The sequence below is a fragment of the Schistocerca americana genome, chromosome 9, assembly GCF_021461395.2.
Source record: "Schistocerca americana isolate TAMUIC-IGC-003095 chromosome 9, iqSchAmer2.1, whole genome shotgun sequence".
Taxonomy (NCBI): domain Eukaryota; kingdom Metazoa; phylum Arthropoda; class Insecta; order Orthoptera; family Acrididae; genus Schistocerca; species Schistocerca americana.
The window spans coordinates 187480674-187506908 of NC_060127.1; the positions used below are offsets into that span (position 1 = coordinate 187480674).

General features: G+C 39.7%; 1 protein-coding gene across 1 annotated transcript in view; it reads right to left on the reverse strand.

Annotated features, from left to right (window-relative positions):
- Window positions 1–1024: 1024 nt before the first annotated feature.
- The window catches only part of LOC124551117 (ATP-binding cassette sub-family B member 10, mitochondrial-like), a 115649-nt gene continuing 90438 nt past the window's right edge, over window positions 1025–26235 (reverse strand). The window contains exons 9-11 of the mRNA XM_047126064.1: window positions 23587–23621; window positions 11577–11686; window positions 1025–1661 (exon numbers count right to left, since the gene is read on the reverse strand). Of these exons, the coding sequence (XP_046982020.1) occupies window positions 1543–1661; window positions 11577–11686; window positions 23587–23621 (264 nt within the window). The 3' untranslated portion in view covers window positions 1025–1542. The remainder of the gene's footprint in view (window positions 1662–11576; window positions 11687–23586; window positions 23622–26235) is intronic.

Below are 26235 nucleotides of genomic sequence, written 5' to 3' on the forward strand. Positions count from 1 at the left end.
GCAAAATTTTGCTTTGATCTTGTGTTTTGCGCAGTTCTTTGGATGTAAATTGGCTGTAAAAGAAATATAAACAGAAATTTCACATGTTTGCTTACATTTCTGAATACTAGAATCCCTTTTCCCTTTTCTCTGTGATGATTACTGTTACATTGAAGTTTCATCTGTGTACTCAAAATTTAACACTAAAAATACCAAAATATGTGTGTTTAAAGTAGAAAATGTTTTGAAATTCAAACGATGTATTTGCACACACATAACTTTAAAAATATATTTTAGCCAGCAGACAGGTAATGGCAGCTACCTACGAGGCCAGTACCTTAAGTGTGAAGTGTGATTGTGCCAATATAGTCATTTGTATTCTGTCCTTTGCTTCTAATGATTTTCAAACTGAAAGTCTATGATAAAATGGAAACTGGATAAATAATGCACAATCACTCTGTTAACGCCTTGGATAACCTTTACCACGCCTTGAACTTCTGTATCATTGTGATGGGTAAAAATTAGTTTTTGTTAAATTGGTGAAATGAACTGAAGATTATAAGCATGTAAGTAAAACTGCAACACCTGCAATGGCAGAAATTTTATCTTTGAAGAAAACTGGCAACATGTGCACAGTACAAACATCAATCCTAGCAGGTCTGATGACTCAAGTTTCTGCACATTAATTTTTTTAATTATAAATCTTGGATTATGTTGAAACACACATTTCTTTGCTCCTCCACATAATGTCTGCTGCGTAAATGTTATTACAAACAGTCTACACTGCAAGATATTGATAACTGGTAAGGGGTGATTCTTCAATTTCTCCAGGCATATTTTATGACGAAATAAATCTCGGGTGAACAGCCTGGTACGTGTGTGCATAGGACACAGTACATCAGCGCACCTGATGGTCGTGGTCGATTGCCGAAATATTGTGTCCTATGCACATTCATACCAGGCTGTTCACTCGAGATTTATTTCACCAATTGGTAAGGGGTTTTCAGACAAAATAATCATTATTGGATTCAACAGTCATAAATTTATTTTCAAAACAATAACAAAAATAAAGAAGTCTCATATTTAAAACCATAAATACAAAAATACCACAGACGTAGCAAAAGGTACACTTCTAAAAGCCCATATCAGACGAGCTTCAAACCTTTTATATTCAACTGTGACAACCTGAATGTCAAATACTATTTTTAACTTTACAAGCCAGTCACAATTTAAATAACTTACTACTCTGTCATGTTTATAAAAGGCAGATTTGTACAAAGTTCACTATTATAAAAATAGTCACAAATATCCTCTATATTGTGACAGGTATGGTGTATACCTGTGTACAACATTATTACTTCCAATTGATCATTTGTGCACCTGTAAAATTATCATAGATTTCTTATTCATGTATGAATATTTTTGTAAATGTAACATTCAGCAAATGGTCTGTTGTTTTGGGCAACACTTCACTCCTAAGTGAGGACAACAGATACAGATCTTTACCAAAAGTAATAGTGCACAGTAAAAAACATAGATATATTTGTCACACTTCACTCATGATCAGCTGGCAAATGTCTGGTGTTGTACTAGCTTCCTAAATGCACCTACATCTAGTGCCATCAGTTCCTCGTAGCTTCCCTGTTCAATGATCTTCCCTTGATCCAGGACAGCAATTTGATCTGCAAACAATGTGTACAATGACAATTATTTCACTGTAAACCAGCATGCCACATAATTTCTCAGACATTACAATCACTGACAGTACTGTACATTCAGGAGAAATGATATTTCAAAACAAAACAAGTATGACAATTTGTAGAAGTAATGAAGCATTAATTCCTCGAAGTAGTTTGCAAATTGGTATAATCATTCAATTGTGTACAGTATTTTAATATGTATGGCAATGTTTCCTGCAGAAACTCTACTAATATATCATGTATACTGATTTCCAGAAATAAACAAACAAAGAACAAGTGTGCTGAACATTCAAATAAATCACACTGCTCATTATTTATAAGCCTGAAACTTTTTAACAGTCCCATCCCTATACATCTCATAGATGATAATATTTTTATACAACAAACCAGAGTTATTCTCAGAAAGTAAATTTTTTGTCACCCAAGGAATAAAGTTAATTTGATGCTTCCTGTTCATCGATTAAAATTGTGTTTCCATATTCCTCAACACAGGGGAATGAAAATTTCAATGGGCTAAAAGATATGAACATTCTGAACATGAAACTCTGTCTACTGGCAAAGGAGCCGGTGTTCTAGCTGATAGGAGATTTGGTGAAGGATGATGTTATAATTTAAGCAGGGTGCCATTGATCATTAGCATTATTATGTAAATATGACTTTATTCTGAGAAGAAATATTAACTTTAGAATAGTGCTCTGCCTCCATTAGCTACAAGTTTATATAAAACTGAATGTAATTACTGATTTTTGATGTGTTTACTGTACTGCAACCCAAAAAATTATAATTGTAGGTTATGAGATGAATAAACCGCTATTCACTATACCACATTTCACAACGACAACACTTTCAGTGGATGTCTTTTGAAATAAAAGGGCATTTATGGATGATCATTATGCTACAAGCTATCAATTATTATCAGGAAAAGTCTAATATGTTCATGGGACACAATACACTGTTGAGTTAAGAATCATTTCATTTCCTTAGTGTAATGTATCATATATGGACGACTGGAATCAGTGCTTGCACAGTGTAGTGTCATAGTTTGTTAAAGATGAGTGCAGAATGAAAAGAACAGAGTGTATAAATCCTAGTGCTGAACACAACCCACTTTTCTAAATATTGCAAAGGCAATCAGCAAGCTTAGCATCTCAGTCCAACGGGTGGAATAACAGCAAATACAGTCATAGTCACGATCTCAGACTATTGGAAATATTACAGATAGATTTAACAATAAATCCACTACAGATGGAGCAAGAAGCTCACATTGGATGAGGATGGAAACTCACATTGGATGAGGATGGAAACAGAGTGTTCTCAGTACAAAATGTATTTGTTTTGGTCACAACGTAATAAAGTGATATGAGTGGTTTGAATTTCTCAAATATCTTCTTCAGCTGTAAAACAGGCAAAAAAAAATATTGTTCATAAGGAATTACGAGGTGGAATACAAAATTTTTGGGACTGGTGCTGCCATCTGGAAAGTAGGAGTAGTAGATCTTTGCCCCGCTAGGTGGCGAGAGCTGCATATCTGATGAGTCAGTGTGCAGAGTGGCATTCAGCTAGGAGGACATTTTGCGTGTCCACAGTGATTTCCGTAATACTCTGTGTTTGGTGTGAGGTGATTTTATGATGGATCCACGAACAGAACAGCGCATGTGTATCAAATTCTGTGCGAATCTCGGTAAAAGTGCTACGGAGACCTTTGCAATGATTCAACTGGATTTACGGTTATGACCCAGAGACAGAGCAACAATTGTCCCAGTGGAAGAACACGGGCTCTCCAAGACCCAAAAAAGTGAGACAGGTGAAGAGCATGATCATAGTTTTCTTTGATACCAAGGGAATTGCGCACAAAGAATTCGTCCCACCAACCAAACAGTGAATTCAGCGTACTACTGTGACGTTTTACTACAGCTCTGTGAAAACGTGCGGCGACGATGGCCCAAACTCTGGCGTCAAGGGAACTGGCTGCTGCATCACGACAATGTGCCCTGTCGCATGTCCTTGCTCACCAGGACCTTTTTGGCAAAAAGCAACATAGTGGTTGTACCCCACCCACCGTACTCGTCAGATTTGACACATTGTGACTTCATGCTATTCTCAAAACTGAAACTCAAATTGAAAGGCTGTCAGTTTGACAGAGGATTCAAGAAGCATCGCTGGTGGTGATGAACACCCTCAAAGAACATGACTTCCAGAAAACGTTTGACCAGTGGCATAAGTACTGGGACCAGTGTGTATGTGCAGATGGGAACTACTTCGAGGGTGATGGTGACCATCAGTCCAAAGGTAACGTTTTCAATGGATGGCAGCACCAGTCCCGAAAATTTTTGATAGCACCTCGTATACCTACTTGCAATGTGTACTACAAAAAGAAAATGAAGTGACAGAACACATTAAAATATTGTTACAGTGAATAACTCGTCACATGTAGTACAAACTTGTACAGAGTCATAAAAACTACTGTTCATTTTACGATGTCGCTACTTACCACAGAGAGAAATGTCCGTTGGGTAGAAAGCACAGTGGTATGTACAGACGGCAGTTCAGCTGGAGGTAATAAAAGAATTCCACACAAATACTAAAATGACAGGAGAGTATATGAGATGATAGAACACATGTTCTAATTTCTAACCTTTCGTCTTCAGTCGCTGATTGTTGTGAAGGAGCACAGATGGGCCTAGTGGAAGTAGCCTCATTGCCTCCTTGGCTTCAAGTGGGGCAGTAAGTGTCAGACTCATTGTTTCTACATGAAGCTTTCTGCCTCATGTGAAGCTAAGGAAACAGCTTCCACATGGCCCATCAGCAACTGAAGACAACGAGATAGAGTGCGCCTGAAGAAAACTAAACCTACTGGCTGCAATGAACTTATTTGCAGTGCAACATTTCCTCCTTGTCCTTTTGGATCTTGCACTTCATTTGTTAAATTTCCTCATAATTTATTGATGTGCACATTTCTATTGTCAAACTGTAGCCTGCTCATTAGACTACACGTTATATCTTCTCACATACTCTCCACAGATTTTACTATTGTTATGGCATTCTTTTACGACCCTCAGCTGAACTGCCAACCTCCTTTTTCTAGTGTATTTTGTTTAATTTAGTTTTAATATGACTATTTAATTGTGTAGCTGTGCGCAACATTGAGCTCTCTAGCTCTCAATGTTAAGTAGCACCAGAGCACATAGCACTTTTAACGATTCGCACATGTATTACAAGTGACAAATTACTCACCGTAACAATATTTCAGTTGTATGTTCTCTGTCTCTTTTCTTTTCCTTTTAAACTGTACAGATTGTAAGTGTGCTGAACATTCTATGAACATTATTTTCTGTCTATTTTAGGCGTCAAAAAATGACTGCCTGAGCAATCAATCTGGTCATATCTTACTAATGTACGAGCAAGATAAATTTAATAATGAAAATTTAAGACAGCATACTCCACACACATGACCTTGACAGATCTTACAGAATGACAGTGTCCAATTAAAAAGAACCAACCTGGCATTTGACTTCATCAATTTAGCAAAATCCTTGCTGAACTTATGACTGGATGGCTTGACAGAGATCTGAACCCCCATTCCCTTTGAATGCAAATCCATTCTCTTAGCCACTGTGCCATGCTGCTAGGTGAGAGGTTTTGAATTTCAACCTAGGAAATTAGGGTGCAAAGTCTGATGATAAGAAATTTTCCCTCACCACCTCTCCTGCCCTTACCAACCACATTTGAGTATGGATGTTTTTCAATGTAAACTGTCAACATGTTGCCATACTTTCCATTGAGAAAGTGTACTTATAATAACATGTACTGTCATTGTAATACTGATACATTTCATGATATAGTAGGGGTCATAACTATAATCTGTGGAACAGGGAAAAAAATTGAAGTGAACTAAACTAAACATGTTCCTTCATCAGGAAAATCAGGTTTATAGGGAGGAAGATAGGTGGTTAGCTACTATGGGTAAAGGAAAGAAGGAGAAGTTGGTATGAACTCTGGGAGCAAGAGGGATTATTCAATTTCTTTCTGCTACTGTTGGTCCTCAAAGATGTGGATAAAACCAAAAATTGTTCACTATTTTCATTTACACATTAATTAAAGAACTTGCCACGATCATATAAAAGTGGATAAGCTAATGATACTCTCTTTCAATTTCTGAAGGTGACTGGGGTAAAATACAGGGGACAAAAGACTATTTTTATTTCGTACAGAAACCAGAAGGCAGTTATAAGAGTCAAGGGGCATGAAAGAGAAGCAATAGTTGAGAAGGGAGTGAGCCAGGGTTGTAGCCTATCACTAGTGTTATTCAATCTGTACATTGAACAAGGAGTAAAGGAAACCAAAGAAAAATTTGGAGTATGAATTAAAATCTAGGGAGAAGAAATAAAAACCTTGAGGTTTGCCGATGACATTGTAATTCTGTCAGACACAGCAAAGGACTTGGAAGAACAGTTGAATGTAATGGACAATGTCTTGAAACGAGGCTACAAGATGAACATCAACTAAGGCAAAACAAGGATAATGGAATGTAGCTGAATTAAATCGGTCAATGCGGAGGGAATTAGATTAGGAAATGAGACACTAAAAGTAGTAGATGAGTTTTCCTCTTTGGGCAGCAAAATAACTGATGATGGTCAAGGTAGAGAGGGTATAAAATGTAGATTGGCATTGGCAAGGAAAGAATTTCTGAAGATGGAAAGTTTGTTAACATTGAGTATAGATTTAGTGTCAGGAAGTCTTTTCTATACGTATTTGTCTGGAGTGTAGCCACATATGGATGTGAAACATGCACAATAAACAGTTTAGACAAGAAGAGAATAGAAGCTTTTGAAATGTGGTGCTACAGAAGATCTGAGGCATCAAGGGATCACTAAATTAGTGCTGGAGGGAAGTATGGAGTGTAAAAATCTTAGAGGGAGACCAAAAGATGAGTAAATTAAGCAGATTCAGAGGGATGTAGGTTGCAGTAATTACTCGGAAATCAAGAGGCTTGCACAGGATACAGTAGCATGGAGAGCTGCATCAAACCAGTCTTTTCACTGAAGACAACAACAACAACAACAAGATAATAACTATGTTATTGTAGCCAAGAATCATTAAAACCATTTACAATGCTTACACATGTAACAAAGCACGTTTATTCTTTCCATATGTTATGTTGTTCTTCCCTCCTGCCCCCCCCCCCCCCCCCCCCCAATGATAATTATTGTTATTATCATTCAAATCTTAAGGTACTCTTATTTACATAAGAAGTACACAATACCAAAAAATCTCAAATATTGACTAACAGGTTACCCATCTTAACTTCCTTGACTGCTACATTCCTTTGGTTATCAGGAGTATGATGAGGTAGTTAGTTTGCATGAAAACTGTGTTAATTACAAAATATCAGTAATTTTCGATTTCATTATCATTGTTCACATGTCAACATATACCCAATTATTAGCTTCTTGAAAAAGTAGATGAAAAAGCTATATAAATAAATAATGTATCTCTACAATCAGAGACAAAAATAGGTTAGCAACACCAACATTCATTTAATTCAGGTGTAATTAAGATCTGTAGTTACAACATTGTTACTGAAATAGAATCAAACATTTGCATAAACTAACCAAAGTAATTTAACAGAAGTCACTGCTGTATCTTTGAAGTCCTTGTTAAAACTAATCTCCATCCACAATTCATTTGCTTAGAATGTAATCTTTAGTTGTAAGTTATGAAAATCTAGCAAACAACAATAGGTAAATTCAATTTTAATTATTGTAAACTTATATAAGAGGCATGTTGGAAGCCATTTTAATAATTCTGCATAGAGCTATGAACTGTACAAGATGTATGTCCGAGGGGGAATGTACCATGTACTGTGTTTTATCTAAATTTCACGTCCAAGAGTTTATTCAATAATTCAGCGACTGTTTCTAACGAGTGACTGTGAACTCTTAATTAATTTCATTCTGTCAGTGTTAAATTTCAATAATGGCTAATGCTTACTAGGACAACAAGGTCAGACCACAAACTGTGATTATCATAAAAACAAGTCCAATCAGCATCCAAGTACAATTTTAGTGTGTTAATTGCAATCTGGCGTAAAGTACATTACTGAAAGTAGTCTACTTTTAACACTTTTCAGACAGTTTCGATGGAGCCACAGCTACAAAGTGCAAATTTGTGTAGTTAACATATGCAGGCAACATATAGATCACATTACCACACCATGCCGAAAACAGGAGTTACATAGCACTCTCATTATGTGATACAATTAATAATAAATAAATGAAATAGTTCTGCTAATAAATTCATCAATGGATGTAGTTTATCAGTAGCTAAACATTTTATGGTTATTAGCAAGCTACAGAAAACATATATGTTTCTGAATAACTGATATCTTTTTGGACCAAAGCGAATGACTAAGTCTCTACGAAGATTGTTCTTATTCCTGGTACTGACTCTGTGGACTAAAGTGCTGGTTCAAAAGGGACACATATTCCATACAACAAATTTTGTAAATGAATGAATATACTGAAAAGGTGTAGTTACTACACTTGATTCTTTGAACAGCCTTCAGCAGGCGTTCTTGAATTCATACAGCAAATAATTCATTTTAAATACTTTTGGGCGCAGAAAAACTTAATTTGACTTGATCAGTTCTCCCACAGTATAATACTATACGACATTACAAAATTGAAGTAAGCTGAGCAAGCTTACCTTTTATTTGTGCTCATCTATACTTGACAATGTTCACAAAGATCTGAGTAGGTGTTTCAGTGATGTATAATCAAAATGGTCTTGAGAGAGACGTTTCAATACAAAACTAAAAGTATGCAAGACACAAAGCAATGTAAAACTTGAGCAGTTCAGTTGTCTTTTGTTGATTCTGTGCTCAGTTGACTCTTCAATCACATCATAAGTTCTTAGAACCTTTATCCATTTCCTGTGTGTGTCTACAAAAATGCGACACGTATTCTGTTTATCTGTATGCTTCCGCAACCCGAAAGTTGGCAAAACAAAGAAATGCAGCAACAGTTTTACAAATAAATAGTCTATGGCTTATTTTGTTCATGCCACTCCCTCCTGCATTCTTATCCTGTGCGTCTCCAACCCACCCCCACACTCCCCTGTCTCTACCCCATACTAATACTACCACTCATGCCAGTCTACCTGCTGAACTGTAGTCCTCTCCTGGCATTGTGCATTCATCCAGGATAATGTAGCTGCATTGGTGTGTGTGTGTGTGTGTGTGTGTGTGTGTGTGTGTGTGTGTAGATGACGCAATGCCTCTGCCATTTGGTGATTTGCTACTGTTAATCAGACATAATTAAGATTCTGACAGAACTTTCTACAATATTCAAACACGCAACAGTTTAAGGAGTGGTAGTCAAATGGAAACAAGACCGACTCCACAATGAGCACAGTGTGGATTTTGGTAACACAGGTAGGAGTGAGTATAGAAGTACAGTAGTAACACCTCTACAGGGAATCAGGATGGAATAGCGTGAACTTTCACTGCTGTGTCAGTTGTCTGTTAGATGCAGTTGACATCGGGTCAGTGAGTTGTCCGACTTCACTACCGAGGCTGGGAAAGAGGAACAGCGAGGGGCAGTGCAGTTCTTGACAGTGAAAGGAGTGTATGGGAGTGAAATTCATGGCTGAATGTCTGCTTTGTATTGAACACAGTATGTCAGGTGCACAAGTGTTTGAACAGATAAATTATTTTGAGGTCAGATGTCATTAAAGACAGCAGTTGACCAGGTCAGTCTCATCACGTAGTTACCCCATCTGTAACTGCAGCAGTAGACAGTGCCATCAGAAATGACTGACAGCAGATGGTGGAAGACATTCAGCTCGTTTTGGTTATCAGTCACAATACCACACACACCATCGTGACAGCGCGTCTGTAATTCTGGAAAATTTGTGCACAGTGGATTCCCCAAGCAACTGAAATGGGTGTCAACATCACTGCAGCATCTGATTGGTATCATGATAAAGAATATCGTTTCCTGCCCCACAAAATTGGGGGAAGATGCTACACTATGTGATCAAAAGTATCCGGACACCTGGCTGAAAAGAACTTGCAAGTTCGTGGTGCCCTCCATCAGTAATGCTGGAATTCAGTATGCTGTTGGCCCATCCTTAGCCTTGATGACAGCTTCAACTCTTGCAGGCATACGTTCAATCAGGTGCTGGAAGGTTTCTTGGGGAATGGCAGCCCATTCTTCACGGACTGCTGCACTGAGGTATCGGTGTCGGTCGGTGAGCCCCGGCATGAAATCGGCGTTCCAAAACATCCCAAAGGTGTTCTATAGGATTCACGTCAGGACTCTGGGCAGGCCAGTCAATTAGAGGGATGTTATTTTTGTGTAACCACTCTGCAACAGGCTGTGCATTATGAACAAGTGCTCGACTGTGTTGAAAGATACAACTGCCATCTCCGAATTGCTGTTCGACAGTGAGAAGGAAGAAAGTGTTTAAAACATCAATGTAGGCCTGTGCTGTGATAGTGCCACGCAAAACAACAGGGGGTGCAAACCCCCTCCACGAAAAACATGACCACACCATAACACCACAGCCTCCGAATTTTACTGTTGGCACTACACCTGCTGGCAGGCATATGGCGTTCCCCAGGCATTTGTCATACCCACATCCTGCCATCGGATCGCCACATTGTGTGCCACGATTCGTCACTCCACACAATGTTTTTCCACTGTTCAATCGTCCAATGTTTATGCTCCTTACACCAAGGAAGGTATCGTTTGGCATTTACTGGCGTGACATGTGGCTTACTAGCAGCCGCTCAACCACGAAATCCAACTGTGTGATGATCTGGATAGATGTCTGCCTATTAGACACGTCGACCCTCTAACTGTCAGCAGTCTCTATCAGCCAATAGATGAGGTCGGCCTGTATGCTTTTGTGCTGTACGTGCCCCTTTACGTTTCCATTTCACTATCATATCGGAAACAGTGGCCCTCGGGATGTTTAGGAGTGTGGAAATCTGTGTACAGATGTATCACACAAGTGACACCCAGTCACCTGACCAAGTTGGAAGTCCGTGAGTTCCACGTCAGGTCCCATTCTGCTCTCTCACGATGTCTAATGACTACTGAGGCTGCTGACATGGGGTACCTGGTAAAAGGTGACAGTAAAATGCACGTAATGTGAAAAACATATGTTTTTGGGGGTGTCCGGATACTTTTGATCACTAGTGTAGCAATGGCGCCATCCCCACTGAAAAAATCCAAAGCTCTGCATGCCAGCTACAGGAAAGTCATGATGACTGCTTGGGCCCACTGCTCATTGACTTTCTGGAACACAGTGTCACAATTAACACATACATAGCGGTATGTGAACATTGCAAAAACTGAAGCACACCATGAAGTCCGAATGCCCAGGAATGCTGTTGGATGGTATTCTACTGCATGGTAATGATTGTCCACATGCTGCCAAGGTTTTTTGTGCTACACTGCAGAAGTTTGGCTGGGAAGTACTTACACAACGTGCAAACAGTCACGGTCTCTCCCCATGTGATTTTTATAGTTTTGAGGGCCTGAAGGAATACATTTGTGCCAGTTATTTGCCTTCCGACAAAGAGGTGCACGCCTAGCACAATCATCGTTTCATATGCAACACAAACATTTTTCCATGCTAGCAGTGATTGTCTAGTCTCTCAGTGAGGCAAGTGCATTAGCAGTGATGGAGAGTACTTTTTGAAATAACAAACTGTTTATTTACTCTTTTTCCATCTGCCTCATTTTCATTTGGCTCCCCTTGTATCACATTTCAACAAGACATACACCATTAAACAAAAGAAACTGATAACTTCTGGCATTAAAACTACAGACATGCTACAAAATGCCGACAGAAATACATATGAATACATTATGCAGAGTTTTACTGCACCTGCATTCCTGATGGTGGACAGCCGGTGTGCTATGGTGAGGACTGTGCGCCCCTTCATGACTCGCTCCAATGCTTCCTGCACCAGGTGTTCGCTTTCAGCATCTAGAGCACTGGTGCAAAAGTACATATTAGTCAGTGGTTTTGCCATACAACTTATAATCGTACAATGCAGACTTTCAAAAAATGGTTCAAATGGCTCTGAGCGCTATGGGACTTAACTTCTGAGGTCATCAGTCCCCTAGAACTTAGAACTACTTAAACCTAACTAACCTAAGGACATCACACACATCCGTGCCCGAGGCAGGATTCGAACCTGCGACTGTAGCGGTCACGCTGTTCCAGACTGTAGCACCTAGAACCGCTCTGAGACTTTCATAGCTGGTTTTTGTGTCATTGGTGACTTTTGTGTGCCTTCCAAAAATTCTGGAGCTTGTCACAAAAAACGACCAACTAAGAAGAAATCTTTCTTCCTGTTTGTAACAACAGTTGCGGATCACTTCAGCTGGGTACTTGGAAGAAAGTGTTGATACTAACAAGACAGATGTACATATATTTGAACACTACAAAGGATCTACACCCACCGCTTGCCACAGCAGGAGTATACAAGATTTCTAGGACATGCACTCAAGTGTGCACAGGAACTACAAAAAGAAGCATTAATAACCACCTTGAGGAACACAAGAGCATTTTTCATCCAGACAACCTAGATAAATCAGCAGTGGTAGATCATATACTAGGACCAGGAAATCATCAAATTCATTTCTCCAGTGCTACAGTGATATCCAAAATCAATCACTACTTTGTCAGGATATAAAGAGACACCATACATATGCAGAAGCACAAAACCAAAAAGCGAACGGTGCCAGTTCTTTGCTACTACAAACTCCACAGCACACGTCAGCACGATTCTACGATCTCAGACAGTGGTCTGAGGACATTACGAACTGCCCATTATGTGGATATCTATGGAAATTTGTGGTAAGATCTTACGGGACCAAACTGCTGAGGTCACCCGAAACCTAAGCTTACACACTACTTTATCTTACTTAAACTAACTTACACTGAGGACAACACACACACCCATGCCCGAGGGAAGACTCTAACCTAGGTTGCGGGGAGCCACGTGAACCGTGACAGGACACCTCTGACTGCGCGGCTACAAAACACGGCGGATAATCTACGAACAGTCTGGCTTACAGCGCTTGTCTGAGGTTGTAACTGGTTTCTGACTCTTTATAGCCCCTGATGATGTTTCCTGCAGTGAAAGACGGAATGTCAGACAGAGAAATTTGCCACAGACAATAGCCTAATGCCTTTAAGGTAAAAATCACCAAAGACAAAGTACTATCCATAAACGAGTGGTAAATAGAGCATGAAAAATATTTTAGTGGCTCATTCCACTGACAGCCTGGGAAGTGAGATGTATACACTTATGGTAAGATACTTACAATTAAAAGCTCTCGTGTTTTAGGCTGGGTATCAATTTCGAAGACTGTGACATTTCGGCACGTATGTCAAGGTATTGTTGATTTCCCCCTACCAATACACAAGATGTGGCTGCCCCACTCCCCGGGCGAAGGCACTGAGGTCTTTATTGTGCTCTACTAATAGCTGTTCACCCACTCAATACATAAAGGAATCGACAGAAGCAAAGATCCTTGAGAATCCTTGTCAACAGGGATGAGAGCTAGCAACACAGTTTGGTGTGGAATCCCACATCGTGCTTAGCAGTGGGTAGCATGTGAGGAGGGTCAAAGAGTGCCCAAGCAGTGATCTGAACACAAGCCTGTGGCCTGGCCGAATCTCGGGCCCCCTCGTTCCAGTCAGTATGCCAACAGGTCATACAAAACTGTGGAGCCTCTGCCAGTCCCACACATATAAATATGGGGGGGGGGGGGGTTATCTGTATTCTGTAATATCTTCATGTTTCACAATGGCATTAAGAGTATGGCACTTGCTGAAATGCTATGGTGTTTCAATACTGCCACTTGGCTGGAAATACAATAGCTTTTCAATGCGAACATGCAATGGGAAAGACTACATTGGCATATACAGGGTGTCCCAGCTATCCTGTCCACCCAAAATATCTCTGGAACAATAACAGCTACTGGAAAAAGACTTTCACCGGTATCGACGTAGGGCTGGGGCCCATGAATGTACATATTTGGAAACATTCTAAAACGAAAGCATATGTGTTTTTAACACACACTTATGTTTTTTTAAATGGACCTCCTATATTTTTTCTTCAGCAATCCACAGCATGACAAAGCACATACACAATGGCGTTGATTGCATCGCAATATTCCCATTACATCCCGAGATATCGAGACGCGAGGTTGACGCTTGAAACACCCGACATGCGCTGCTAGCGCACGTCCTGAGGCTCAGGTGTGAATCCCATGCTGCCTGTAATCGCAATGTGATTGATATGTGTAATCACACCTCCATACTTATCAAGAGGTCTGAAACGAATAATACGGTCTGCTGCCATCAACCCTCATAAACTCATAATGGTTTCCCTCTTGCACGTTTTACATATTTACACACACAATATGAACCAGTACCAATCGGTGTACACCCGTCAGGTTGTCTTATTTATCCTGCACACCCAAAATAAGGTTTATCTAATGCTTTATATGACCCACTGGGCCTGTCGCGCAGGGCCTGGCTCTACCTAGTCAAGTGTCCAACGTAGTTCCCACTACTGCCACAGTTACCACTTCACCTTGTTTATGATTTGCGACCCATGCAAACTCCTGTACTCCACCAGCCTCCAAGCATCCCATTTGTTGTTGCTTTGGCGTGCAGTACACCGCTTGCCAGTGTAGTCGTGCATCAGAGTAATCTAGTGACGGCACGGAGGTAGTACACATTGTGAATAAACGTTGTGTTGTGGAACTTATACTGTACAGTATAATGTACACACATGAAGATATGGTAGAAATGCTGCTGATCTATGTAGAATGTACTATGACGGGAAATACGTTATGAGATTGCTTGTTTATTGATAGTACTGTTAGTGAACATTATGATTATTAAGTTAATATGTCTGTTTTCTACCCTACTCTACATACCTGTACTGTACCCTGTTGTAGGTGGACAAAATGCTGTTCAGGCAGAACGACTGTACAGAAGACGATTTCCTGACAAGCCATCGCCTTCACGCTGGATGTTTGGTCGTCTCACATCTCGTCTACGTGAAACGGGAAGCTTAAATCCAAGATCTCGACATCGTCCTAGAACACTCACAGATGAATGTGCTGAAGTTGCTGTGCTCGCTACCATAGCTGTGAATCCTCAAATCAGCACACGTCAAATTGAACGTGAAGTTGGTGTGTCGAAATCAAGTGCACAGCGTATTCTTAAACGTCATAAATTTCATCCTTACCATGTTCATTTACACCAGAATCTTCATGGAAATGACTTCCGCAATAGGGTAACATTTTGTCGGTGGGCTCAGCAAAAACTTCTGACTAATCCAAATTTTTTTGCAGATGTTCTCTTTACCGACGAAAGAATATGCATTATTGGTCTGCAGACAATCCAAAATGGCTCCGTCAGGTAGAGCATCAACGTCCGTGGAAAGTTAATGTTTGGTGTGGGATTATTGGAGATACCATTATCGGACCTTTCTTTATAAATGGCATCCAAAATGCAGACAATACTCCAGATTTATATGACACAATCTTCCTGTTCTCTTGGACACTGTACCTCTGAACCGGAGAATGGTCATGCGGTATCAGCATGACAGATGCCCTGCACATAACGCCTTACGAGCACGACGACTTCTGAACCGTAAGTTCCCTGGTAGGTGGATTGGACAAGGTGGCCCAGTTAGGTGGCCTGCCCGATCTCCGGACCTTACACCGCTGGATTATTTTCTTTGGGGAGCAGTGAAGAATGCTGTTTGCCAACATGAACCAACAACACCAGAGGACATGAAGCAATGCATTATTGATGCTTGTACAGCCATCAAAGAGGAAACAGTAGCACGAAGTAGGGCATCCTTCATCTGCAGAGTGACCCTATGTATGCAAGCCAATGGGCATCACTTTGAGCATGAGATGTGAACGCTATGTTTAGTATGTAGTGCTGGTATCACAGTGGAAGTTTCTACAAAGGGCCATTTTACCCAGTGATGTTAAGAAACATTTGTTTGCAACAATTTGTAATTTAACGCATTAGATAAACATAACATTGATAATTATGTGATAATAAAACTAATTGGTTAAACATGTTTACATTCATCTTCTATATCCTACCTGAACTTCCCAAATCAAAACATTATTCCCTAAACAACGGTAAAACTTTTAGTCCACTTGCTCATTTCACTAAAACCATCAACATGAATTTTACTATTACGAGTGAATGATTAACTGTCACTTGCGCTAGGTCTACAGTAAAGTAAAGTTTTAACGTTGAACGGCATTACCTTTTTAGTAACGGATTAACGATAAGCGAAGTTAACTTTATGACTAACGTTGCGGTACACAGATATGTTACAGAACCGCATTACCCCTAGCCTATGGGATAAATACCTGCTGGAATGTACGACATTAATGCAGGATGGCAGCAGACCGTATCATTCGTTTCAGACCTCTTGATAAGTATGGAAGTGTGATTACGCATGTCAATCACATCGCGATTACGGGCAGCATGGGGTTCACGCCTGAGCCTCAGGATGTGCGCTAGAAGCGCATGTCGGGTGTTTCTAGCGTCAACTTCACGTCTTAATATCTCGGGATGTAATGGGAATATTGCGATGCAATCAATGCCATTGTGTATGTGCTTTGTCATGCTATGGATTGCTGAAGAAAAAATATAGGAGGTCCATTTAAAAAAACATAAGTTTGTGTTAAAAACACATATGCTTTCGTTTTAGAATGTTTCCAAATATGTACATTCATGGGCCCCAGGCCTACGTCGATACCGGTGAAAGTCTTTTTCCAATAGCTGTTATTGTTCCAGAGATATTTTGGATGGACAAGATGGCTGGGACACCCTGTATAAGACACTTTGTCTGTCCCACCATCATTAACAACACAAACATAGAGTTTCATTCAACTGAACTGTTACAATTGTGGTGGTGGTGTCTTCATCTGATGCAGCTCTTCATAATAGTCTATCCTGCGCAAGCCTCTTCATCTCAGCACAACTGTTGTCAACTAGTTCCATTTGAACTTGCTCACTCTATTCAAGCTTTGGTCTCCCTCTACAGTTTTAACCACCAACCCCCACATGTCTTTCATTACCAAACCTATGATTCCTCAATGCATCAGGGTGTACTATCAACCGCTCTTTCTTTTGGTAATTTATGCAACGAATTTCTTTTTCCCCAATCTTAGTTGAGTACCTCCTCATTAGGGTAAATGGTCAGTTGCAACTGTCCGTCAACTGAAGTTGGGAGAGCATTGCTTTGATCTGTCAGGATGGAGTATTTGAGTCTACTGAAGGTGTAAGTGGCTGCAGCAAGACAGACAGACTTTAATAAAACTCTTTACTGACACATCATGCCGAAGTAGACACACGAGTGCCCTCGTCTAGTGGAAGCAGCCTGGCATCGACAGACGACATCTTTGTGCACAGTGCAGCAGAGGCATCCAGGCCTGAAGCCCTCGTGTGTAACTAGTTGCAACGTGCTGTTGGCAATCAGCTGATGTGTAGGCAGGAGCAACACCTTCAGCACAGCTGGTGGTGGCTCAACTAAGGCTCACAAAGTTCACTGGGGTTCTACGGACAGCCCAGTGGCACCAAATCTTGGACCCCAAGGCTGCTGCTGATCCGATACACGGGTCAGCTGGGCTTCCTCACCGAAATCTTTACTGCAGGTAGGTCATCGAGCATGCATTTCGGTGATGTCCCACACTGAGCTATTTTGCTGTCTGGTGGTGACGGCACGCACAGTCTGTTCGTGCAATGCAGTGTCGGTGTGTGGTTATGGCTGTCTTGCCACTATTGAGTGGTGGTAGGGGAGGTTACCAGGTTGTCCGTATCATCAGATACGTGCCTTTGAGATGGTGGGTGGATCAATTCCTGTGTGTTGTGATATTTTCTCCACATCACGATGAGTTATTTGATCTGCATCTAATCTTTGGCATTCTCCTGTAGCACCACAATTCAAAAACTTCTATTTTCTTTTCTTCTTCTGTAAACTGTTTATCGTGCATACTTCTTTTGTGTATAAATGCCGGCTGGTGTGGCCGAACGGTTCTAGGTGCTTCAGTCTGGAACCGCGCGATCTCTATGGTCGCAGATTTGAATCCTGCCTCGGGCATTGATGTGTGTGATGTCCTTAGGTTAATTAGGTTTAAGTAGTTCTAAGTCTAGGGGACTGATGACCTAAGATGTTAAGTCCCATAGTGCTCAGAGCCATTTGAACCATCTTAATAAATATTTTTGTAAAGACTTCCTAACATTTAAATTTATTTTTAAAATTTTGTTTCTGTGAGGATCCACAGCCTCTAAATACTCTATAAACAAAAATATGGTGTGTAGTAGGCTGTAATGTAAACTTACTTTATTTAAATCCTGCGATGCGATTGGCTAAATTCGACCACAAGTTATTTTGAAGCATGTGTATGAAGTTATGTATTGCATATTGCAATACTTAGATTCTTTTACTCTGCACATATGAAACCAGGCATTATATTCCATAAGTACATTAGGAATGGATCTGCATTGGAAACATTACAACCTCACATGCCACATACTGTTCACAGTTATCAATATGTGGCATGTGAGATTGTAATCTTTTCAATGTGGATTAATTCCTAATGTAATTATGGAATATGACATCTGATTTCATACGTGTAATCCAAAAGAATCTGATACTTACAATATGTAATATGTAACTTCACACATGTAGCCTGAAAAGGAGTTATGGTCACAATTAGAAAATGAGTTATGATCAAAATTAGCGAACTGTAAGATTTAAGTAAAGAATGTTTATGTTGTAGCCTATTATGGAACATGTTTTCTTTTATAATTTAAATTATGTTTTTAACAAATTCCTCTTTTTCAGAAATGTGTATCTTGTTATGGTCAGTCTGCATTTATATTCTTTCTGCTGAGGCTATTGTCACTTATTTAATACAAAAATAACAAAAAACACCTACTACTTTTAGTGTCTCATTTGCTAATCTAATTCCTTCAGCGCTGCCTGATTTAATTTGACTGTATTTCATTACCTTGGTTTTAATTTTGTTGATGTTCATATTATAAGCTCTTTTCAGGACAATATCTATTCCATTCAGCTGCTCTTCCAAGACTGTCAACATCTCTGGCAGAATTACAATGTCATCAGCAAAGCTCAAAGTTTTTATTTCTTCTCCCTGATCTTTAACTCCACATATACTAAAACTTACAGCTAATGCAACTCATACTTTATGAAAGAAATGTGAACTGTGCACAGCTAAACTTGCACCTCTGTTCTCCCAGCAACAGTGCAGGACAGCCTTACTTTACTTCACATTACCAAGGATTAAAGCAATGTCGGAATCTGCCCATAGCTTCATAAACCCAACAGGTAATAGATGAGAATGCTGCTGTCTTCCTCCATAGCACAAAGTGAGGTGGTGTAGTGCTGGATGGTTTAAGTACCCATCTGACAACTTAACATTTATCTTTTTCACAGTACCTTTGCATCATCAAGCAAAGCAAATCCTGGGACTGTTTGTTTAAAAAGGGCATGGCTGACTGTTCCCCAGTTCTTGTCATAACTGAGCTTGTACCAAATCTCTTCTTTTTCCATTCTTCATATACTGCGTGTCTTATGTGTAGCTTTTGTAACAGCAACACACACATCTTGAGTATAGATGTATGATATAGGTATTTTCGACTTTCAGAAGTACTTCATTCAATTAACTACAGAACTGGCCAATATGATACATTTGTGGTAAAATGGAGGTGGTGGAAGGAGAAGATATGCTGGACAGCAGGTTCCCTTCTCTACAAGTGAGAGGAAATAGTACTGGGTGGGAGAATTGCTCTCCGACATATCACTGTACAACAACATTGTCACGGACTTAATCTCTGTTAACACCACCTCCCCCTCTTCTACCCTCAATGGTAGAATTTTAATATGTACTTAATTACTTTTTTGTTTTTATCTTCATACCACATACACTAATATTAGTAACAAATTGTACCCAAAACTGTATTAAAAATTGGGCAAATCAGATAAAAGAACCATCCTCTAAACGGTTGGGTTGGATTGTTTGGGGGAAGAGACCAAACAGCAAGGTCATCGGTCTCATCGGATTAGGAAAGGATGGGGAAGGAAGTCGGCCATGCCCTTTCAAAGCCTGTAAAGGGACTTAAGCTTCATTGCAACTCAGTATCTTCATGAAACTGTTTTTGACAATGGGACAGTGAAAGGAAGCTGATAAGCTGAACACTTCCCGAGATTAATGGGTCAGAGATGTTGACATATTTAACACTGGCAGGATAAGAGATGTATCTTCTATTAAAACTGTGTAAAACAACAACCAATGCAATGAATTTCAGTACTGTTCAATGAAGTGCTATATCTGATTTGACGTGATTTGTAGTGTGTTTAATTAATCGAGAATTATAATAAATGTCTTTAATTTACTTTAAAGTTGTTCTTAATCTCTTCTGGTGATGCAAAGTGTTTTAATGATGTGTCACAGAGACCAATTATCGATAGTGTCTCATTAAAACTCACTGTATAAAACTTGAAAAACTTTTCTGGATAGTTCTTTTGACTGGAATAATCTGTCATTGAGAATGAAATGTGCACAATACCTTCTCCAGTTCTTTATTTTATGGCCTAAATAATGTGATGTGTGCAGCTCTGTGCTTACGTGGATGTCAGAAAACAAGTCTAAAGGTCTGAGGTTCAGTGCTAGTCGGTCCAAAGATTTTTTTCTGACACCTTCTTCTTTCTGAAACATTTCTGCTTATTCGAGTCGTTCACAAGGCCTCTCCCAATCTTCTTCCACAGTTTATAGTCCACTATTTTCTCCCGTTTTAGTCCTCTCCGATTAACATCATCCTTTACCTGGACTCTCCATCTTGTTCAAGGTGTTTCAATTCATCTTCTACCATATTCTGCTAATTACAGAGCTCTTCTTGGTAGTCTTTCTTATCCCATTCTATTCACAAGGCCAAACCATTTCAGTCTATTTTTCTCCACAGTTTCTTTAAGGGGACTGATCTGAAGCTTGTTTCATATAGATTCATGTCTTATCCTGTTCATCTTACCGAGCATCACTTGTAGAAGCCAATGTGGTGTTCAAATCAACAAAGTCTGATGAGAGCTTTACCTTAACAAAGCAAGTCACAGGGGAGTGTTTCCACGTTAATCGTTTGGTAGAGCATAGAATAAGTATGAAGTATGCACACAGAATCAGTTAAGAAATCTCTACAGCATCTGATCAACTATATGTTATCGAACTGAAAGGCCGAGGATTGTCATTTTCGATTGGACAGTTTGGTCAATGAAACAATCGAGCATATGAACCCTACTTTACCCTCACGTATCCTATCCTCACCTCCTCTGTCCAAAACTCTTACTTACCCCTACATGTTCCCATCTCTCACTTTTCAGCTTCACTTCGCTGCTTCTCTTATGAGACACTCATTTCCTCTTCAACCTATCTCTCATCACTGACCAGTATCCTCCTTACCCTATACCTTTTAACCCCTCTACTTGCCACACAACTTTCTTCTCTCCACACTCCTATAGCCTGAACTGGCAGTGTAGATACAGCCACAGGTGTCAGCATCTTGATGCCTGTGTTGTTGTGTGTGTACTTATATTAAGTGCCAGGAATCACTCACCTACAGGTGAATGGCTGCCTTTTCTCACTACTGTTTATTGTTTCCATTCTGAAACGCCTGTTATCTACATAAAAGTAATCCGCCTCAGATATAATACGCATGTGTCAGAGCAGTTTCCAATCTTGGAAGCACTTCTGGAACTCATTTTTCAATATGATGTTCAGGTCTTTCTGCGATTCTGTTTTTATGTCATCAATGGTGGCAAAATGGTACCCTTGCACGGTTCTCCTCAGCCTCAGGAATAGAAGAAAGTAACAAGGGGGCCATGTTCAGTGAATACGGCGGAATCACAAGAGGCCACCTTTGGTGAATACGGTGGCTGAGGCAACATAGCAGTTTTGTTTTTTGCCCAAGAATCATAAACAAGCATTGAGGTGCGAGCAGAAGCTTTAGTGTGATGCAATTTCTATGAATGGTTTTGGCACAGTTCCTTTTTTTTTTTTAGATTGCTTTTTGCAAATGGCTTGTAACTTTCAGATAGTATCCTCTCTTGACTGTACGACCGTAAGGTAGGAACTCATTATGCACTATCCGACTGTAATAAAAGAAAACAGTGATAAAAACCTTTACACTTGATGAAACTTGTAGAATGTTTTTCAGTCTTGGCTCTTCAGGCAGTTTCCACTGGGACAGCTGAGCCTCAGTTTCAAAATTATACCCTTATACCCATATTTCGTCATCACCTGTTATAACTTTCTTTTGAAGTTCTGAATCATTGTCAACTTCACTCAGCAACTTCTGAGCAATATCTTCATGTTGTTGTTTTTGGTAAAAATCCAACAATTTCAGAACAAACTTTGCTGCTACACATCTCATGTCCCAAATGTCCCAAAAAATTGCTTGGCATCAGCCAAAGGATATGTCGACATCATCGGCAAACTCTGATGACAACTCGGCGATTTTCCAGAACCATTTTCTTTACGTCTTGCACATTGTTGTCAGTAATTGACGTGCTAAGGCATAAAGGGTGGTCATCAACTTCAACATTTTCTTGACCCTCTTTGAAAAATTTATACCACTTGTAAACTCTTGTCTTACTCAAAGTAGATTTGACAAAAGCCACATTCAACATTTTAAATGCGGCGATGCGCTTTATTTAATTTTTAAAGCAAAATTTAATGCAAATTCTTTGATCCATCTTTTTCAGCAATAAAAATTCGCTGAGCACTTGAAAACACACATAGCCTTTCAGACTGTCAACAATAAACTATACTCAAAACAGCTGAAAATTAAAGCACGTATCAGGAACATGTGTACCAACAAGATAAAAGAACTGAAAATTGGGTTTATAAAGCCTGTGGAACTAAAAAAGTCCCATTACTTTTTGATCACATCTTGTACGACTGGCATCTCGTCTCTCCAGCTTTTATTTCCAGTTGATGAGTCCTGATGCTGCTGCCACTTCTTTATTTGAGCAGCTCCTCATTTAGCCTCATGAGATTGAGTGAACCACATTTCCAGAACTTCGTACCTCTGAAGAAATCTGAGGAGGTATCGGGAATCGAACACAGGTCCTACTCCACCAAAGGCAGCAATGCTAACAATTTGGCTAGGGAGGCAGTCTATTATCTACATTTACGTAAATACTCTGCCAGTCACTTGCATTTTGTGTCACTGCATTCTTTTTTGTCCCACTTGCAAATGGAGAGAAGGAAGAAGGAAAGCCCATATATCTGCATGCACAAAGTTAGGAAAACTCCAAAAGCCTACAAATGTGTGTATCACAGCTGTTGTGAGGAAAACTGCCTGTCTATTAATTACTTTGGTTTTATTTGTTGACTGTGTGTTCTCTGGATCCATATTTGAATGAGCTCACCCTGGATGTGGAGCGTGTCAACATAGATTTATGACGAATGTCTCGAACATCATAACTTGAGGCTCGAGCATTGAAAATTGCTTTATTTCAGGCATATCTGCTAACATAATGTAGGCTGTCTCTAAACAATTAAAATATTTGTTTTTCATTCAGTTTCACTAAAAATTATGCCCTCAAATAGGAAACTCAACACAATATTATTTACGTCTCTATTTCTTCACTTTCAACCCATTCCACTGCTAGTTCCTGAAACATTTCATAATGGCTTTTCATTTTCCCAAGAGTTGCATTCTAAGTAATTGTGGCAACTAGTTGTATCTATCAACTAATCAATACTGGGAAAAATTACATCCAGAAATTATGACAAACACAAGTGAAAACTTTACTTACCTTGTTGCCTCATCTAGCACCAAGATTCGAGGATTCTGAAACAGAAAAGGAAAAGGAAAATTTAGCAGGGTCAATAATGCAGTTGTCAAATAGCACATTTCATTTAGAGGAATGAAACTCTATTCATGTATGGAATGAGTTTATATTTTGAGGATCTGTTAAAAATGGTTGGAATTACTACCGACTGTATAAGCTTTTTATAGGAGGAGCAAGGAGGTATTAAAGACAAGACAGGAAGATTAACTTTATTATTTGGGGTAGCATCATGATTAGTTTGCAGCACAATGAGAACTACATGGACTGAGGGTAACTCAGTGTAAGAGGGGAATGTAATAAATAAAAACAACTCACACTAAACAGGCTACCATACACAGAATGAAAGCAGACACAGAGGGGAAAAAAAAACCCACCATGAATAAATTAGCAAATACTTCAATTAAGTAAAGTATACTAACATCCTCTTGACTTCACAACAGGTGGGTCCCCTCTTAACTTGGGTTTAAATGACTTGTCCTCCTCTGCCAATCTCCCAAAACCTATCCCTCTTTCCTTCCTCTGCAAGGTAGGGTTTTTTAAAAAAAAATGTGTATATTGGCATTACTAGCATTTCCCTTCCTGAGGACAAGCACTGAGGAAATGCAACATGAAACAATGAACGGCACGAGCATACCTAAGCTATCACAGCAGAGAACAACTTTCCCAGACCCTGGAAGAAGAAGGTGAGAATGTTGACACAGAAGGCAATCTATTAATAGCTTGAGCTCAAGTTAGTCCGCAACAATTGACAACATTTCTTCTGTCACTATAATCAGTGGGAGGTATTGGATATTGTGCCAAAAAAACACAGATGATTCATAAACAGATTGCTAGAAAAGCATTGTCATTATATTACTAAATAATGATGTATGTCGAAAAATATGAAAACTAATAAATAGCTGACATTTTACACTTACTAACTGCAGACTAGGACAATAGGTAGAAGCAAACAAAGATTAAATGAGGGAGTGGCAAGATGAGTAAAGAAAAACTAGGATTTGTTGAGTTAGAGAAGTACTTAATAAAGTAAGGAGTAGTACAATGTCTGAAATGCTGTGGAGAATAGGAATGAAGTACAAAAGTAGATGAAAAAATCTATGAAACCGACAGAGAATAACAAAAGTGAAAGAGCAATAAGGAAATGTTTGCTACCTAGTGAACATATCATAATTTTATAGAATACTGGATCGAGGAAACTTTAACACCTAGAACTTAGCATGCCATTCTAATGGGGAGAAATCACTGGATGTGAAAGTTGCTTTGGGTGTACTTAAGGAAATGTTAGACGGGGCTGTTAATGCTCTCAGTTTGAACAGCTGAGTGGATAACATTGGATGCTCTGCGAAGTATAGAATGCTGTAGACGTATACATGGTGTATGTACATCTACATCTACATCTACATCCATACTCCGCAAGCCACCTGACGGTGTGTGGCGGAGGGTACATTGACTACCTCTATCGGTTCTCCCTTCTATTCCAGTCTTGTATTGTTCGTGGAAAGAAGGATTATCAGTATGCCTATGTGTGGGCTCTAATCTCTCTGATTTTATCCTCATTGTCTCTTCGCGAGATATATGTAGGAGGGAGCAATATACTGCTTGACTCCTCAGTGAAGGTATGTTCTCGAAACTTCAACAAACGCCCGTACCGAGCTACTGAGCGTCTCTCCTGCAGTCTTCCACTGGAGTTTATCTATCATCTCCATAACGCTTTCGCGATTACTAAATGATCCTGTAACAAAGCGTGCTGCTCTCCGTTGGATCTTCTATATCTCTTCTATCAATCCTATCTGGTACGGATCCCACACTGCTGAGCGGTATTCAAGCAGTGGGCGAACAAGCATACTGTAACCTACTTCCTTTGTTTTCGGATTGCATTTCCTTAGGATTCTTCCAATGAATCTCAGTCTGGCATCTGCTTTACCGACGATCAACTTTATATGATCATTCCATTTTAAATCACTCCTAACGCTTACTCCCAGATAATTTATGGAATCAACTGCTTCCAGTTGCTGACCTGCTATATTGTAGCTAAATGATAAGGGATTTCTCTTTCTATGTATTCGCAGCACATTATACTTGTCTACATCGAGACTCAATTGCCATTCCCTGCACCATGCGTCAATTCGCTGCAGATCCTCCTGCATTTCAGTACAATCTTCCATTGTTACAACCTCTCGATATACCACAGCATCATCCGCAAAAAGCCTCAGTGAACTTCCGATGTCATCCATATGGTCATTTATGTATATTGTGAATAGCAACGGTCCTACGACACTCCCCTGTGGCACACCTGAAATCACTCTTACTTCGGAAGACTTCTCTCCATTCAGAATGACACGCTGCGTTCTGTTATCTAGGAACTCTTCAATCCAATCACACAATTGGTCTGATAGTCCATATTCTCTTACTTTGTTCATTAACGACTGTGGGGAACTGTATCGAACGCCTTGCGGAAATCAAGAAACATGGCATCTACCTGGGAACTCGTGTCTATGGCCCTCTGAATTTCGTGGACGAATAGTTCGAACTGGGTTTCACACGATTGTCTTTTTTGAAACCCATGCTGATTCCTACAGAGTAGATTTCTAGTCTCCAGAAAAGTCATTATAC